The sequence below is a fragment of the Molothrus ater genome, chromosome 1, assembly GCF_012460135.2.
Source record: "Molothrus ater isolate BHLD 08-10-18 breed brown headed cowbird chromosome 1, BPBGC_Mater_1.1, whole genome shotgun sequence".
Taxonomy (NCBI): Eukaryota; Metazoa; Chordata; class Aves; order Passeriformes; family Icteridae; genus Molothrus; species Molothrus ater.
Window position 1 is genome coordinate 47,546,195 of NC_050478.2, and position 18,306 is coordinate 47,564,500.

At 38.3% G+C, this 18,306-nt stretch overlaps 1 protein-coding gene across 1 annotated transcript in view; it reads left to right on the forward strand.

Moving 5' to 3' along the window:
* Window positions 1-18,306, forward strand: part of SEPTIN7 (septin 7) — a 64,128-nt gene that overhangs the window by 22,112 nt on the left and 23,710 nt on the right. The window contains exon 4 of the mRNA XM_054514424.1: window positions 15,073-15,179. Coding sequence (XP_054370399.1) covers window positions 15,073-15,179 — 107 coding nt within the window. The remainder of the gene's footprint in view (window positions 1-15,072; window positions 15,180-18,306) is intronic.

Genomic DNA, 18,306 nt, shown 5'->3' on the forward strand with positions numbered 1-18,306 from the left:
TGATTCTGACAGAAAAAAAAGCCAGTAAAAAGCTCTTAAAAATCTAGTTGGTATTAAAAATAAGACCAGTTTACTTTGTGCTACTGTACAAATGCTGTGAAATGAATGTAGCTTGGAGCAGATCTGATCTGATTTGAAATAACAAATTTAATGCTAAAAGAGTATCTTGTATCAGAGTCACTATAGCAGAAAATGGCTTTTCCATTTTTTCCTGTGCTGCAGACATCACTGTTGTTTATCACATTAGACATCTTAATGTAGCTTATTGTGGGCTATTTATACTTAAATAAGAAGTTTAAAAAAGACATACTTTGGGACTGAAAGGTTACTTGGTGGTTTCCCCCAGTCATGGTAATTATCTCTTTTAATCATTGAAATAAAGCTTTTCAAGTTAAAAAACACTGTGGGCCCCTCTCACCAAGAAAAAACAAACCCAAAATATACCCAACCTGGGAAAATGTATTTTGTTGGAGTACCTTTAGTACACTTGGTACAAGGACTTCAGGAGTGGTAGTTGAAGTACTTTATTTTTCAAGAAACATTTCCGTTTAAATCTTCATTGTTTATCTTTTAAATGGTTCCTTTCAGAATCAGAGCTGGGTTAGTTTTAGGAAAAATTTTGATGCAGGAATATGCCAGCATTGCATCCCGTCCTTCAGGATTGATTCAAGCAGCAAAGGCACAGCTTGTGGTCATGATGGGGAGGACAGGAATATACATCTCATATTGTTTTTGTAGCGAGCTAGGGACCCCCTGGATACTCCTTTTCCAGTAATTGGGCAGTCAACTAACAAAGAAGGATAATTTTTACTTCTTTTTGAGTTAACTGGTGTGGTTGAAAGAAAAAATGCAGCATCCTGATAGAGATTGCAGCCCTGCATCTCTAATTGAGGGGGTAGAACGTTTTGTGAAATGTAACTCCGGTGTACAAGTAGCAAGTTGAGTCCAATTACAAGAAACTTCTGTCGGTCACTTCAGTACCTGAATTACTTCTGGAGCAATTTAGGCCTATAATTCAAATGAAGCATTATTACAGATGAGTGGGGAGGAAAAAATAAATCCTAATGGAAACTTGGAAGAAAATATTATGTTTTGCAGGGGTGACAGTGCCAACCTTGGTCTTTATTTTACAGACTAGAAGAATTACGTTCAAACTGTAAAAAGTAGTCAACCTGAAACACATTATAGAAAGAGGAAGTTTGTTGAGGTTGTTTAATGTGAGTTTATTTTTGGAAAGAATGGTATTGGAAGCAGAGGGCTTATTGATGCACACTGATGTACACAGCTCAGCACAACATATTTTTGCTGAAGTTTGAATCTTGCCTAAAACCATTTTCCATAGATTTCCAATTGATTTTTCTACAGGACTGTCTCACTGCAGCATATAACTGGATGCTGGGGTGACTGATGCTGATCTCCCAGTATTATATTTGATTTGGGACTCTGTCCATGTCTTTTCTCTGACCACTGTGCATGACTTAGATGCTTCACTGTTGAGAAGTCTCGTTCAGTAGCAGATAGATTTGGGCTGCCTATGTGTAACTACTGTTTTCAGATATAGTTAGCAGTTTATTTTTCAGTGTTATTCAAACTGTCTTGTACTTTTTGAACACTTAGCAACATTCTCTTCTCACTGTTCTCCTCATTCCAGCCCCAGGTTTTCTGTTGATTCTGGTATTTGCCTGCATGCTGGTTTACCTTTGGATGGGTATTTATGTTTGAGACACCTTACAGTGCAGCATAATGACTGAATCTGCTAGCTTCATCTTTTTAATTCCCTATCCTTTAGAGTGCTTAGTTACATTTTCATTTTTGTGATGCTGACTTGGCTGTTGTTTTGCCTGTACTTTGGAGAACAGAATTCCCAATAGCACTATAGGTATTCAAGTACAAAAAACCACGCTGTTTTTTTCATCATAGTAAATTTGAACAATAGCTGATGTTACTGAAATTGTAAAAGCCTTCCTATTCCCCACTCTTTTTATAAGGCTGTTATACTACTAGTTGATAGCATTTAGAAGTGGCTAGGAAAACCTCAGAACTGGATCTTTCTTTTCAAAAGTTTTAAATTCAGCAGAAAGTCCTTGTCAGTCAATGCTTTAGGTACAAATCTGTTTTGGAGTTCTTTGTGCCATCTGGCTGCTTTTTTCTTTTTAGTATCAGTACCTGTGGATTTCTTTGACATGGCTGTTTTTTCCACCGACTCATGGGATGGTGGCAAACTGTCTTTCTCTAGGCTTCCCTCAATCACTTCAATGTTGGTAGATCTGTAATGTGACCAGCATAAAGTTACCACTGGAAAATAAAATAACCAGAGCTGCTGTCTTCAAGACTGCTGGGTCCTTTGAGAGGTTTCCCATCAGAACATGGCAAGGATGATGAGCATCACAGATGTTAATGGATAAAACACTGTGAAGAAAACTACTTTTTGATTATGGCACTGGGCTCACTATTAGACTTGTTTATTTCAAGGTCTGTGTTCTTCTCATTTTCTTCTAGCTTTTCAATAATTGTATGTCTTTAAAAACTATAAAACCTGAATGCATATTTTAAGTATCGTGTGCTTGTCAGCTGCTTTTTCTAGACCACATTATGGTGGCTTTGAGGAAAATGAGACTTGTGTACTTTCCTTGCCAAAGAACTACAAAACCAAAACAAAACGACAAAAAAATACAAACACACAAAACAAAAACAAACCCACATAAAACCACCCCAAAACATAAAAGGTTTGCTTGTTTAATGAAAAACAGAACAAAGTGAAGGGGGAAAAAATTATACTATGCATTCCATATGTGGTCAGCTTCCTTTTGACTAGTTCTTCTGTAGAGCTTTTTTTTTTTTTTTTTCAAGTCTCTGATTTTTTTTACAGATGCTGGAATTCTCTTTTTATGCTATTTATTAATGCAGTGGACAAGTGTTTAAAGATACTTGGATGGGAAAATTTAGTTGATGTAGAGGGTGTCAGTGGCATGAGTAAGAGAATGGAAATGATTCTTCATAATTTTTAAGTACTGGAAAAATCATAACATCCTCAGTGGCATTTATAAAGTGTCCTCCTGGTTTAATTAGAAAAGCTGTGATCCAGCGATAGCAGGTGTTCCTCTAGGCTGAAGTTCAGATTTTAACCTGGCCTAAGTCTGTGCTGCTGCTAAAAGAACTAATAGCACTTGGCCTGAATTGGATTAGTGTGCAAATCCAGCTGGAGTGTTTTCTGGGAGCTGCAAGGAACGTTAGTCTTCAGTCTGCTTACAACACAGCAAAGGAAAATCTTGTGTCAGCACAAAGGAGGAATGGCTTGGAGGCTGGGATTTAATTTTTTTTCAGTGTCAGTACTGGTTGATATGACAGTCATTTGAGGCATTTGTTTCAGAAAGTTGTCAAACTGAGCCTTGGTTGCATTGAACTAATGTTTTGACGAAAAATCTTGAGCATTATGTAATGTTGTGGTTGTAACGAAGGATCTGTGTTTATGTCTGAGATTTTTTCCTTGAACAGTTTTGACTTCTCTAATTGGAAGAGCACTGTATCCTATGGATAACTTTCTACTAAAAGTACTAAATGAGGCTATGCAGAAATCAGTCTTGTAGGGTGGAATTGGAAAATATTACTAGATAAATGTTTAGAAATTGTATTTTTTGAATTCTGTATGCACGTGAAATTTTTGAGAGCTCAGGGGAAGAGCATAAACTGTAGCACTGTTCAGCTTAAATCACACATCAGATCAGCTGATATTAGTGGATGTACATAACTTTGGCAACATCCTTTTGAGTTCACACTTCCTTTAAGCACTGGTTGTTGCAGCTGCTGCTCGGTGTGGTGTAGGATGAAGGCAAATATTTGTTCTTGGTTTTAAAAGTACAACTTAAATGTTTGTAAATGACACATCCTTTAGCATAGTGCAGTCTTGGCTTTAAATTAGTTGCATGTTTCCAAATCAGGATGTCTGTTTCCAAATGAAACATTTGTGGAATATGGAAATCTTAGTAATATGCATTTTCAAATGGCTCCCCAAATGGGGAGCTTTCACATATAAACTATAAATAAGTAACTACATGTTAATCAGGTCTATCTCACTTGGACTTCCATGCCTCACTGAAGTTTAATTTACTTTCCTTTATTTTTTAAAGTCTTATTACTAAAATGACTATTTCAGGAGAAATGTGTATCTGATATATCATTCTGGACAACAAACTTGAATAGGAATATGATAATTGCAGAAATGAATTTTTAAGAATGGCACATGAGGTATGGGAAGATTTTTGCTATGGGAGAGCAACATTGGACTTCTTCAATTCAGATTTTGAAGTCTGGATAAAACAAAAATAGATAGTGCTGCAAAGGTGGTATTGTTGTATTCTAATTTATGGAATATAGAAATTATGAGGCTGTTTCATGTCCTTCTGGCCCTACAGAGGCAAATAACTTGGAAATCCACAGTCCAACTCAGCCTTAGGGTAGCATAAATATTGAAAAAAAAAATGAGGTGAAACTGATGTTTTGTATTAAAAAGGTTAATTTAGAGGGATACCATTACATTGTCATGGAGAAGAAATTGCAAGATTTCTTTATTTTTGAAGTCTTAGAGATATACACTGCTGGCAAAAGTGTGGAATATATATGAAGTCGCTAACTTAAAGGAAAATGGGTATTGACAAGTATTTGTTCACCATTTTTCTGCTACATCAGTGCCAGGCAGAGCAGAAAACAATAGCTGCAACTCAGAAGGCATTGAGACAGAAAAGAGTATGTCATATTTTTACTTACTTACATGTTAGGGGTTTTTTTGCATTTTATTTGACTGAATGATTTAAGAATTTATGTGATTTATGTAAGAATTTATGTGAAAAATATTTTAAGAATTATGATTTGTATCTCTTTTGACTAAACTCAAAAGAGAGTATCATTCTCACCTTCTGTAAAGGACAAGCCTATCACTTAGCAGATTCAGCATCCTTGGCTCTGGGCTGCGTCCTCTGTAGCTGGCAGGAATTCCAGAAGGATTCCTGGTCCACCTCCCCATGTCTGTCCTTCAGACTTATCCACTGCAAAACATAGCAAGCATTCTAGACAGGTCTTAGGATGTGACCTCCTCAGACCTGTCTGTTTTCCCTTGCACTTTGTAAATGGATGCTTCTGTTGGCTACAAAAGCAGCTCAGTTTTCTTCTAAGTCATTACTAGAAAATTGAACAGTGGTGGCAGCAGTTTGGAAATAATGGCTTAGCACTTGAGCAGAACAGTTGTTACCATATTAAAAAGGGTATAGCCTTGGCAACACAAGCTTATTCCACATCCTTTTTTAGAGCTAAAATTCCCATTTTTACAATTCCAGCGGAGGCTGTCTTAGGGAAACAAAAGCACGTTTTGCCAAGGTTGCTTAGAAGTGGCAGCAGTGTATCCAGGAGAGTACATCTCTGTGATCCTCTTGCTCCTTGGTTGGCTAACACCAGACCAAAGAAGCAGAATTATCCTAATTTGCAAGCAACATTGCCCTAATTTCCTGTTCCTTATTGCCACAGGAATCATATCACTAAGGGTGCATTTTCAGAATTCTGTCTAGCTGTCTGTATCTTCCTCTTGCCACTTGTGCCAGTTAAGGGGTTTGTCATAACATAGTTTCCTGTTATAAAAAGTGCTTCCAAGGATATTAAAGAGAGAAGGCAGCAAGAGGGAGGGTATAAGGTATTGAAAGAAAATGTTCCTACCACAAGAAATATTCTAAGTCCTCTGACAAAGTTTGGTGCATTTGCTTAATAGCAGAGTGTCCCTTCTGGGATATTTTGAGAGCACTCAATATACTTCCAGTAGCTTTTATTCTGTTATAGTGTAAATTTTCAAGGGAAGCTATGATAAAGATTTGAGGAAGTCAGTATAAGTGCTCTTTGTACTGTTCTGTAGAGACTTATTAGGTTCCATGTAAGTAAAAACAATTTTGGTTTTTGTCCTTCTGAAATTTTCTGTGATACTTATGCCATAGATGTATCAGTTTGATGGTGTTTTGAGGAGGATGCTTGAAGCAGTCCAGCTGGAGAAAGATTGTCCTTTTTGGACATCCCAGCTAGCTATCCAGCACCACTAGCAGTATGGGGGCACTATCCCAATCTCCATGGTTTGGGACAGCACCTAAGGCAAACGCTCTGTGCTATGGCAGCAGCACGTCCTTGTGGTAGGACGTGGCTTGGCTTATGGCTACAGTCAGCAGAAATAACAAGAGAGCGCTCTCCAGCTGTGGTGAATCCAGGTCTATTGGGTCCCAGGGGAAACCGACAACTGAAGAGAGTGAGGGAGGGGTTGCAACAGCTTATAAGGAGGGAGGGACACAGGGGAGGAGTCAGTCCTTGGACAAATAGGGTTTCAGAGTGGAGTAGGATACAAAATATTGACTTAGGGAAAACCCCCATGGGATAACTGGAGGGTGGAGCCCCGGCCTCTGAGCCAATCACTCGACGCGCTAGCTGGAAGGTTCTAGAGAGTTGTAGAGAGAAGGGTGTGAGTGCGGACAGGGCACTGCTGAGGGATTTGAGAAAGGGTACATTGATCTCCAAGGCAACTGGGGAGGAGTTGGGATAACTGGCAGCACAAGGGAGGGAAGGAGAACCAGGGTAGAACCATTACATGTTAGGGGGGAACAGAACAGTCCAACTTATAGACACAGCACAATAGATGCTGCCTAAAGTGCTTCACCTTTCTCTCCTTTTGCTCAGGTTGATGTCTAGAGTGTCTTGTTCTTGAGTTGCATGCATGTCACATTCAGATGTTGACCCTGTATCTGTACCAAGTGTTTTAATCGTAATGATTAAGTAAACCCCATCAGTCTTTTTTATTTCTTCATTAGCATTTTGATGGCCATGTCAGTTTTGTTTCTGTCCAGGTATAGAAAGAGCCTAATGTGACTAATCTGCAATCTCTGTTCATTAATATACTTTTTATTCCTTAGTCAGCAAATGTTAGCAGTTATATACTGGAAATGCTGTACAATTGGTTGGCAGCAGTAATGTGGAGATGATAAATCTCATGTTCCTATAATCTTCCCCTCTTTTTTTTTTATTAATAATTTGTATAATCAGGGAATTCAATTCTATTTATCCCTGTATTTGCCTCCAGAGAATAAGTCCAGCTCTGCAGCAGTGGTGGTCTCAAATATTTACACTCTTGCTTTAAACAGAGCATCCTGCTTTATCATTTTTCACAACAGTTTCTGTTCCTCTTGATTTGATTTTTGAAGCAATAAGGTTTTTTTTCTTCTCTTGTGAAGGCTCTTTACTTTTGCTTTGTCAAAGCCTGTGAAAATTGAAGGTATATCCTGGTTGTGAGATTTCACAGAATCACAGAATTTCTAGGTTGGAAGAGACCTTCAAGATCATCGACTCCAACCCGTGTTCTAACACCTCAGCTAGATCATGGCACCAAGTGCCACATCCAGTCTTTTTTTAAACACATCAAGGGATGGTGACTCCACCACCTCCCTGGGTAGATGATTCCAGTATTTGACCACTCTTTCTGTGAAAAACTTCCTCCTTAATTCTAGCCTGTATCTCCCTTGGCACAGCTTGAGACTGTGTCCTCTTGTTCTGTCTGTTGTTCACCACAGAAGATTTGTCCCGAAACTCTTCAGCTTCTGTCATTTCCAATTGAATTCTTTAACCCAGTTATTTCACAGAGAGCTTGTGCATTGAGATTGCCCATGTAGGTCAGTTTTTACAACTTCTTGCTGCTTGTAAGGTCTCTAAAGCTGCATTGCAGTATGACTACAGCTTAATCAGACATAGGAGTTTTATTTCACCTAAAACTGAAAACAAAGGTAAGCTTTGGTGAGCCTGGACTGCAGCTGCTAATGGTGGGCTTGTAACTCTGAAGCTCAGATTGTTACATTTCAGCTGTTCTAGGTACTAGGTAAGAGGGGACCAATGCCATGCAGTGTTTTTGTCATCTGCAGTAATGTTGAAGAACTGGAAGTGAAGAGAAACTTGTGGTTTTGGTTCCTTGGTTTTTACTGGGCTGCAAATTTTTGTCCAAGATGCTGAAAGATTTCTTTCCATGCCTCATGTTAAATTAGGTAACATGTCCTATTTTAAATGGCTACTTGACAGACACACTGTTTATCAGGAGCAAAGCCTGTATATGCAATTAGAGGAAATAAGACTTTCTTCAGGAAGTGCCACAAATTCTTTGACTTGTGAATTGTTGATGATTCTTTTGTGACAGAGAAGAGGTCTAGTTTTAAATGCAGATTTTTACACTTATCCTTGTTTCCAAAAAGAGAGGAGAGTATTTGACTTAGCTCATCTAGCTGGTGTCATCTCCCCTTCATTTTTCCATACTGAAGCCCTGTGTGCCCTAGTTTGCTGGATTGCTTTTTGCTTCCCATGCTCCATTGTGAATTCTAGTGCAAGAGTTGGACTGGGAGTAGGGGACCATTTTTCTTGGCAGTAGCCAAAATTTCACCTGTGAAATTAAACCACTGTTTCATGGCAGGTTTAATCTGTCAGTTGTAGAATGCTAGACCTGCTTCTGCTTTGAGAGGAAACAATAGTACTTGGAAAATGCTGTGTAGGATCTGTTGCAATATTCTTCTGAGGTATTTCCCACTAATGGCTTTTCTGAGTTATTTAAATGTCATCTCTAACAAGAATGATATACTAAGAGTCTGCCCTCAGTTATTGCACTTTAAATTTGGCTCTAAGAAAATTGATTAAATTGTCTTGCTGTATCCTAAATGCTGAAATTATGCTGCTGTTGATGCAGTTGCTGACAGGCAGAAATGGATTTATTGCTGCTAGACTTCCTTGTTCTTCTGTTTTGCTAGAAGCATCTTTGTGGCTCTAACATATGTTGCTTCCATAATTTATGCTTCACATTCAAGTTGTTAAATGGTGGAGCTTTGACTTTCTTCCCCTTATAAATGTCTGTAAAAGACAGAGTTGATAATTTGCAAGATTTCACATGACACCATCCTACATGGAAAAGCAGATATGTGGTAGCAGCATGGTCCTGCTCCCATCTTCCTCCTGACAAGTTTCATTTGGATTTTCTTACATGTTTATTGGACTGTTGGTTGTATTTTGTATTGCACTGAAGGCAGGAACTAGCCTTTACGAAAGCTTCTAAAATCAGACTTGAAATAAAAAGCATCTTGTAGTCTCCATTTTTGTGGTTGTCTATAATGGCATGGCAGAGCATCATTTCCCCCTGGCAAGAGGACAGTTCTGTCATACCACTTGCTGTAGTTCAGGCTCTCTGATTATTCCTTTAGCTTCCCTTCTGTATGAAAGCAAAAGCCTGCATGTTACAGTGCCATCAAAGCCATTGCACATTTGCATAAAGCTGCAGGTGCTGTCGTGCACATAAACTGTGAATTGTACAAGGATGAAAGAAGATGAAATGCATTTTTTATGCCTTCTGACAAGCTTTTTGCCCTTCTTTGAGTCACCAGCATCAAACTAATGGGATTATATTTTTAGCAAAACCCGTCACAATAATTAGAATTTATAAAATTGAAAAATTCCATGAAAAAACTTGCTCACTAGCTAAAACTAAAATATGCTTTGATGTAAACATTCTGTGTAAGTAGGTTGTGGAGAAGTACAGCATTTTTCTGTTGAATTTGATCCCCTTTTGATAACTCTTTGTGGCTATCAAATGTGCTATCAAATGCACTTCATCACAGAAGAAATGTGTTGTTGAATATCTTCATTCTGAAAAAGCAGTGAAGCAACTGCAGCTTATGCTTGACTGTATCAAGGAACTCGAAATACAGATGTCTACTTAAAATGCTGTGGAAGATTCCAAAAACCCTGTGCAATTTTAGAAACCTGGTTACCATGGGACTTACTGGCAGTTTTTCTCTAATGAGCTACAAGTCCCACTGAGATGAGTTACCTTCTCTCAGCCATCAGAACTAGCAGTTAATGCTTCTTTTCAGTTTGCAGTTCTTGCTGTGTCTGGTTAATAGAGACAGTGACAGAGAGACTGGGCCATCTTCTTGGTGGTGATATATGAAGCAAATCACTTTGAGCAGTTTAACTGAACTCTCAGCATCTAATGCTGCAAAAGATTTTTCTTGCTGCTGGGTGGTTCCTTGGCAGTCTTGTAGTCCCACCTGGAGCTTGGGAAAGCAACTTGAAATTCCTAAATACACGTAGCACTTGTGGTCATGTTCCCAGTGGTGCAGTTGACTGTCACAGGTCATAAGCTTGAAATACTGTTTCAGTGGTAGATAGCCAAGTAATTGTTAGTGAAGAGTAGAAAACTGCTGGTTATTTCTGCAAGAGTAACTTAAAATGAAGAGGTAGGAAGTCATGCAGAGAGAACGCTGAGAATGTTCAAGATTGGCTACTCGCCTTGATCACTTGATATGTTTAATGAGCTCTCATGTGAGGTCATAAATCTAAGAATGCAAGTTGTGCTATTTTTGGGGTTTGAGTTTTAGAAAACAAGATCCTAAAAATATAGAAGAAAACTGATCCTGGATTTTTAGAATGATGTGGTATCTAGAAGATGTAGTGTGATGCATTATTGAGAGGGGCAATATATGAATGAGAAAACTGGTCTTCACCAGAGGTTACAAATAAAGCTGGAAGAAAGAAACCTAGGTTGGACTTCTTGTCCATTTTTCTCATAGATATTTGAGTGTGAATGGCACAGGCTAGAAAGTTGGAGGAGGTTGGAAATATGCTACATGCTCAATGTGCCACAGCAATGAACAGTGAAAAAAGCATCATTAAGCGTAACAATTCACTTCTGTTATCACAGGGACCAGGTGCTGGCAATTTGAGGCTTTTTGTAGTAATGAAGTCATAGCAAGAATTGATGGAAACGAGTTAGCTGTGAGTAGATTTTCTAGCTGATTGTCACAGATTAGGGTTTCTGGTTCATTTATGAGGAGGGATTTGGAAATGAAGGTGAAAGATTGATGTAGTTCAGTTGAGCTAGTTACTTATTTTTTTACCTGAGCAATGCTTTCCTCTATTCACATGGATTGTACACCATTGTTCCAGTATTTTAGTTGTTCATTTCCTTTGCTAACTTGCTTTAGTACTATTCTGGAGACTATTTACATGGTTTGCAAACCATCCCAGTGGTTTCCTAGTGGTCTTCTCTGATCCCCAGCAGTATGTTTGAGATCTATATGCTTCAGATATAAAAGAGGAGACTGAATGTGTTGGTTTTTGGGTTTTTTCCTTGGTCTGTTTTCTCATGTTAACAGCTAGTCTTATCTGTGTAGGAAAAAGGAAGGTACTTGGTCAGTGTTTTGTTCACAGAAGAAAAAATTTTGCTATCCAGGGTTAGTTTAAAGTGATGTGCTATGAGCCATATTTACAAATATGGTAATGGTCAAGAGGTAATCGTTAACGCAAGTGTATAAGAAGAGTTCCACTCTATTTGTACAGCCATTTAGAAATCCATGGACTTGAGAAGAGTTGGAACTTCTGCTAGTCCTGTAAGGGCTCACAAAAGGTATTCCCTCACAAAAGTATGTTAGTAAAAGTATGTGCTTATTTCTGCCAACAAGAGTGGCCAGCTTCATGTGTTTGAATGTGACTATAAAAACAGCTTGATAAAATGTTAACATTTGGAAACACTAAGTTGTTCATAAATATGGGACACAAAATAATGAAGAAAAGGCTTCAAATTCTTCTGAATATTGTTCTTATGTGAAATATTTAGTGGGAGAATGAAGGCAAGGTTAAAGCAGTACCTGGATACCAGAAATAATTAACATTGTGGATTCAGGATTACCCTGCAAAATAAATGTTTTCCTTTTTTGCTTCTTTTTAAAACAAATTTCTAAAAATTGCTCACTCTAAATTAGGCACCTAGGTCTAACCACATCATAATTCATTAAGTGATTGGAAGTTATTGCTGTTGAAAAGTTTCTATTACATTGCATCATTTTGCCAGTTCATGCAGTGGTCAAAGGGAAAAATCTCATCAGACATGCCCACTGAAAGTGGGAAGATGCATTTTATTTGGGATGTATCATTTTGTTTCTGTAAAGGCAAATTAAATTTCTTGTTTTCCCTTCTCCCTTGCGGTTTTGTTAGTCGTATTCAAAGCCTATTGCATCCGTGGAAGCTGATTTCTCAGCCTTTCCAGTAAGCAATCCTTTTAGGTAATTTTGGGAAGGACAGAGGCTTTTGTTTGGCTGGGGTGTTTTGTGTGTGTGTTTGGGGAATCCGGGGGGTTTGTTTTCATTGGGGTTTGAAATTTTTGGGGTTTTTTGGGTTTTTTTTGTTTGGTTGGTTTTTTGTGGGGTTTTTGTTTGTTTTGTTTTGTTTTTACTTCTTACTGTATTTCTAATGAAAATTAGAATATTTTAGTGTGTCCAGAAAGGCTGATAGAATGTTCACTTACAGTTGATCTCTCTAATTCTGCTTTCACTGTAGTCATCAGAGAAACTCTAGTTTTATTACAGTGGAAGCAGCATGACTTCCTATACTATAATATTAAATATTTCAGTTAGAGTTTTTACCTACAGTTTCAGTGCAATTGTTTTATTTGATGTTATAGCCTCTTACTGCTGTTGCAGATGTTGACCCTTGCATGGTCTAAGGCACAACTGCATCCAGGATTGGTGCATTGATGCAGACTCTTACATGTGATACTTCAATTACTGCTAGCAGTTAAGCAGTTTAAACTGTTATAATCTGCACTGGCTGATTAAAGTTAGCATGATGATAAGGATATCCAGGATGCTGGGCACCTTTGGGAACAAGATTGAGCATAAATATCTTTAGCATACTTTCTTTTCACTAATTTCAGCTCAAAATTGTCTTCACATCCTTGCAGCTGTGAGGGCAATGAAGGGTGAGGAGGGGAACAAACCTCAGCTCTCTCAGAGTGTAATGCTTCAGCAGTTCAGACACTGCTTGGTATGGAGTGGCACAGCTGCCCAAGCCATCTAGGGCAAGCTGCTGGTTTTCCATTACACTCTTCTGAAGCTGAAAATGTTATTTCCATATGTTGAATTTCAATGACAACTTGACAGGCACTCATTTTCAGGAGAAGTGGTAGTTGTCAGTGTTTTTCACCTGAAATTCTTCAGCATATTAAGATTGGCAGTAACCCTAATAGAAGGGAGAAAGAAGGAGCAGCCCTTGTATACTCAAGTAGAATCTGATGCTAAAATCTATCTTCAATACTGTACTAGGATGCCGTTTACAAGATTATTGTCAAGTTAAAAAGCAAAGGTTACGGAAAGGATATGAATTGTACATTTCAAAACCAGAGCCACCCTCTTGAGGGCTTCAGTAGGGTACATAAAAACCTTCAGTTTAACTGGAATGATGCCTATCTCTTGAGCAGGGTTGAGAGATGGAGGTTAAGCTTTTTAATCAGGATGCGTCTATGACAATGGAAAGTTGGGCATTTCAGAAGCTTCTTTCTGTTGCAGAATTGGTGGGGAGGCCCCTCGGCTGCAGCTGTCCCTGCCCTTTAAGTCTTGCAGATGCAGAGTAGCAAATCGGTGTTTTTCAAAACCAGGCTCGGAGGCATAGTTCGTAGGTGTCTCATGCATCTGACCACGGAAAAAGGCAAAATCTGCAGGGCAGTGATGAAATCTTGTCAGCAAGCACGTCCCTGCTGGCTTGCCTAAACCTGTCCCGGTGGGGGGGTTAGTGTTCATTGCTCTTTTGACAGCCATACCTTGAGTACCTATCTCCCTTTCCATCAGCCTGGCTGTGGGCAGCTGCTGCTCGCAGCACGGGTTAGCTCATCTGTCCAAGAGGGTGGGGTTTGAGGAGCAAGCGCTGCTGAGAGCACAGACAGCCGGCAGGAGCTCTGGTTGCAGTGTTTCATCAGCTGCTAATCCGTTTACAGTGTAGCTAATGAGATTGCTCTGCTCGGTGCTGCAGACGCTCTGTGCTACCCCGCTGTAATCGAGATGGCTGCTGTGTGTGAGCCAGCTCCTGTAGGAAACCCTGATACCTATTACAGGGAGACAGCTCCTGACTACTTCCTGTTACATAACTCTCTTGCATTAACCCAGAACATTTATCTCAAGACAGGGTTGGAAGTTTTCTCAATTCAGTCTCTAAATCAACACAATGTTTATTGGGGCTGGAGTGATTAGTGCTTTAGTGAAGTATGACTTTTCAATTATGGGCCCAGGTCAGCTAATTTTCCTCTCTCTTTTACTGTAGTGAAAGTACATGGTTTGCCCTCAAATTTGTTAGCTTGAAAGCAAATTTCTCTGTGTCTGTTTCTGTTTAGGTCAATGAACTGACAGACTGCATATGAAATTTAAACAGAAAAAAAACCATTTTTTATACCTTTCTCCTTAGCTCTAATGCCAGTGTGAATTGTTGTGTTGAAGTAGTTTCTTAACAAAAAAAAAAACCTAAGCAAAACTTTTCTTTTAGAATAATAAATAGTTGATCTGAAATTCCTGCCCTTGTCTCTGTAGAGCTGTAAATGGAGGATAACCTTTGCTGTGGTGTCTTTAGCTGTATTTGCTTGGATTGTCATGGCAGTTCATTGTTTAGTAAGGCTGATTTACTGTTGGTCATGAAGAAATTATCAAAAAAAGCCTAATAAAATCCAGCCCCCCTTCTGTACCCCAACAACAACAAAATTCCCAGGCAAACCATGTAGTTTGAAACTTCATTTTATCTCTTGTGGCTTTAATAGTTATAGCCAGCTGATCTCAGTCTTTCTCCCTCCACCCCTACTCCCACCCTCACCCTGATAATAAAGACTCTCAAATAAATAATATTTGAAATAAAGGAGACAACTTAATCTGCTTTGGCATTATGATGAGTTATACCAGGAAGATAGCTTGTGTATAAAATTCAATGTAATATCATCTCTGTGTCTTGTAATGGGAGAAATAGACAAAAGTGCTGAATGCACTCAATTCTTAATATGATCAGAAAAATTAATGTCTGTAGAGCCCAACAGTGGCAGTTGGATTTGAAAGGTTTTCCTTGAAATTGGAAAATACAGATTCTTAAAGTCTTAGAGTGTAGTGCATGTTTTCAGGTACTATGTTTAAAGAGCGTTTGAAATGTGGATCTAAATGTTTATATTTGACATGATACTCCTGGTTTTACTGAAACTGTTCTGTTTTCTTCTAGGTGAATCTGGACTGGGAAAATCAACATTAATCAACTCATTATTCTTAACAGAATTGTATTCCCCAGAGTATCCAGGTCCTTCACACAGAATTAAAAAGACCGTACAGGTATGTCTGGGGGAAAAAAGGTACAGCCTGAATTTTGTAACTTGCAATTTAGTAATGTAAGGTGATGTAAGCTGTCACACAAGCACCCGAGTTTCAAGATACATTTAGTCATGATATGAACCACTAAGAAATATTCAGTGTGTCTTTCAGTGTCTCTGAACAGCAAAACTTACAGGTTCTCGAACCTGTAGCCTGTAGAAATATGGGAGCCCTGAAGTGTTTTGTGTTTTGCCTGTAGATTAAAAAGCACATGTATGTACAGAATTTTTTGAAAATATATTTTTTATTATCAATTAAAGTAGTGAGGAAATCTGTAGAAATACATAGATTAGCAGTAAAACTTGTCTGTTAAAGGCAGGCTTTTAGAGACCAAATAGTAAATGATTTGACAGAAGGGCAGGGACCTGGGTATAAAAGTATCTGTGAGTCTTCTGCAGACTCTATCTTTAGTGGTATTTAGTGGTACCTTGTTTGTTTACCTGTGACAAGTTGTTACACTAAAACATCAGGGACTAGGGTGAACCTGCCTGACTTTAAGCACTAGACCTAGGCAAAGATGATGTTGCTGCAAGTGCATGATCGACATAAAATATTAAGCTAAAGACTGGGAAACTGAAGCTGATCCATTTTTTTGTGTAATAACTTGCTACTTGCTACTTTCCCTTAAGAAAATGAGCATGTTTTCTGTCTTATAAAAAGATTACTAAAAATAAGTTACCTAATGCTAAGAAATAGTAATGCTATGGGTAGTTTAGGAATCATTGTGTTTGTGAGGTACTTTCTGCCTCCACAGCTGAGCAGCTGAATAAGGATGCATGAGCTCTGCTTACCTCTCTTGATGTACACTTGCTTAAGACTTTGGTAAAGATAGCATGTGATAATCTAACTTTTATTCAGGTGAGAACCATGGATGCTCACCATTGCTGCTGTTGTTCAACAGAGTTCCTCCAGCTGCAAAATTCAACTGTGGCTGAAGGGACTGGGCAATTGTAGAGTTGTCATAAAGTGATTAAGCCCTTTGTTGTGTTAGGAGGGTATGCAAGGTGCTAAACAGAAGCTGTAAAATAGAGTGCTTTTTTACTCATTGGAATCAAGTAATTAGGCTCCAGTGTCATGAACCACAGTCCTTACTGCTTTGTGGGACCTCGGGATTTTTTTTCTTTGGGGCTTTGGGTAAGACATTTTTTAATCCAATATCAGAACACAGAATCATTACCACAGTAGAAGGATAAAGTTAGTTATTATGTCCATATCGAGAAGTTTAAATTGCATTGCTTATCAGTTAGCTCAACATTAAAGCTTGAATACTATTACAAAATGAATTCACTGCAGAATATAATTTTTTCTTATTTGAGAAAAGCTTTTGAACATCCAGAGCTTGATTACCAATATATTAGTTTCTTAGCTTTGTTCATATCTGTTATGCTGCTTTATCAGTTTAATGTAAAACCATAGTGACTGACAAAATGGACTTGAAAGCTTGTTATCAGGGGCCATCAGACCATTATTTGAATAAGGTCTTGAAACAGCTTACTTGTTTCAAAGAGATGTTAAGTGGGATGGCAGAGGTGTGCAGAGTGTTAAACTCTCATATAATATACTTATTACTGAGCCAATCAGTGACTGTTGGAAAACCAAATAGATGGGTGACTTTTTTATTGGAAGAGAGATGTAGCATGATTTCATTACTGATGATTACATCTTAGTTTAGCAGAAGCTAAACCAATTCAGGTTATGTTCATTGAATTTTAGTTTAAGTAACTGTGGGATGGGTTCCCTGTTATTGGAAGATTTTTGTTTTTTTCAGTTGGGAAAAATCTTTGGAAGAATTTGTACTTAAGCTAACAAAAAAACCGAAACCAAGACATCTTCCAGAGAACTCACTCCCCTCCTAGTTAAATGTGCATCAGTGTAAGAAAAAAATATGACAATCTGTGTGGAATTTCTGGAATTTGAGTTAAGTACTTTCATCTGTTAGGGGGCAAGATTAGGTGATCTGTTGTTCATTCTGACCATCAGGGTGGTTTGATTTGTATTGATTTACTGGTTTAAGTAAAAGACACATACTTTCCATAAAGCCTAACTTAATGATTTTTTTTTGTATGTATGTAAAGCTGGAGAGGGGAAGAAAAAGGTTTGAGCAGAGCTCAGGCTGAAAAGTCATTGCATTTTCTTCTTACTTCCACTATGTGGGCTAAAGCTTGAGGGCAAGAGCTTGCCCAAGTTATTTTCAATAGTGAATTGGAGTCTGACATGACTTAAAAAATAATATGGTGGGAATGAAATAGATTTAAAGACAGTCTTCCCCTCCAGAAACTAATTTTGACTTTATCTAATAAAGTATTTTTTTTTTTAAATATACTTACAATGCAGCTTTTCTTTCAGTTTCTTGGGATGAATGAAAAGTCAGTGTAGCATTATAAGAAAGAAACTGAAACTATCTTATTTCATTGTCAGTGTAAGTGAGGATAAAATTGTTTCCCCCTACAAGCTTGAAAATCGTGTGTGGTAGCAATGTGTATGATGTGGAGGTGTTTCCTGTCAAATATTAAAGAATAAGCAGTGGGAGTTGCTGTTTGGATCCACTGGATTTGTACTCTGCCAGTGAAAACCTTTGTAAGTTGAGGATTGATAAAAGGGTTTTGCAGGGTAGGGATGAGAGAAACCACCTCACTTGAGCATCCTCAGATCTTGGTTGTAACAATCACCTGTTCTTATATGGTGGGAACAACTTACTGATCAGGAATTGTGTATGAGGCTGTCACATAGATAAACACAAACTGTGGTTTGGGCTTGAAAACCATTGCAGTTTGGAGTTGTTGGCAGCTCCTTGGCATTAATCTCATAGAAAATGCAGAAAAACATTTAAGAGTAAGTGATTTGGTGTCAGATGAATTCAAAGGAAAGACACTGAGAAATGAGAGGATATTAAATGTGTTTTCTCTGATCATTATCTGACTGCCTTAGATGCAGGATGGCAAAGGCATGTTTCATCCAATAAAAAGCAGTCAAGCTGTAACAAGCACCAAGTGATGAACGCTGTGTAGTTACTGCCAAGGAGACCTGTGTGACCCAGCTGACTGGAGTGCATGGGAAAATGGCTCTTTGGAGGAGACTTTTCTTAAAA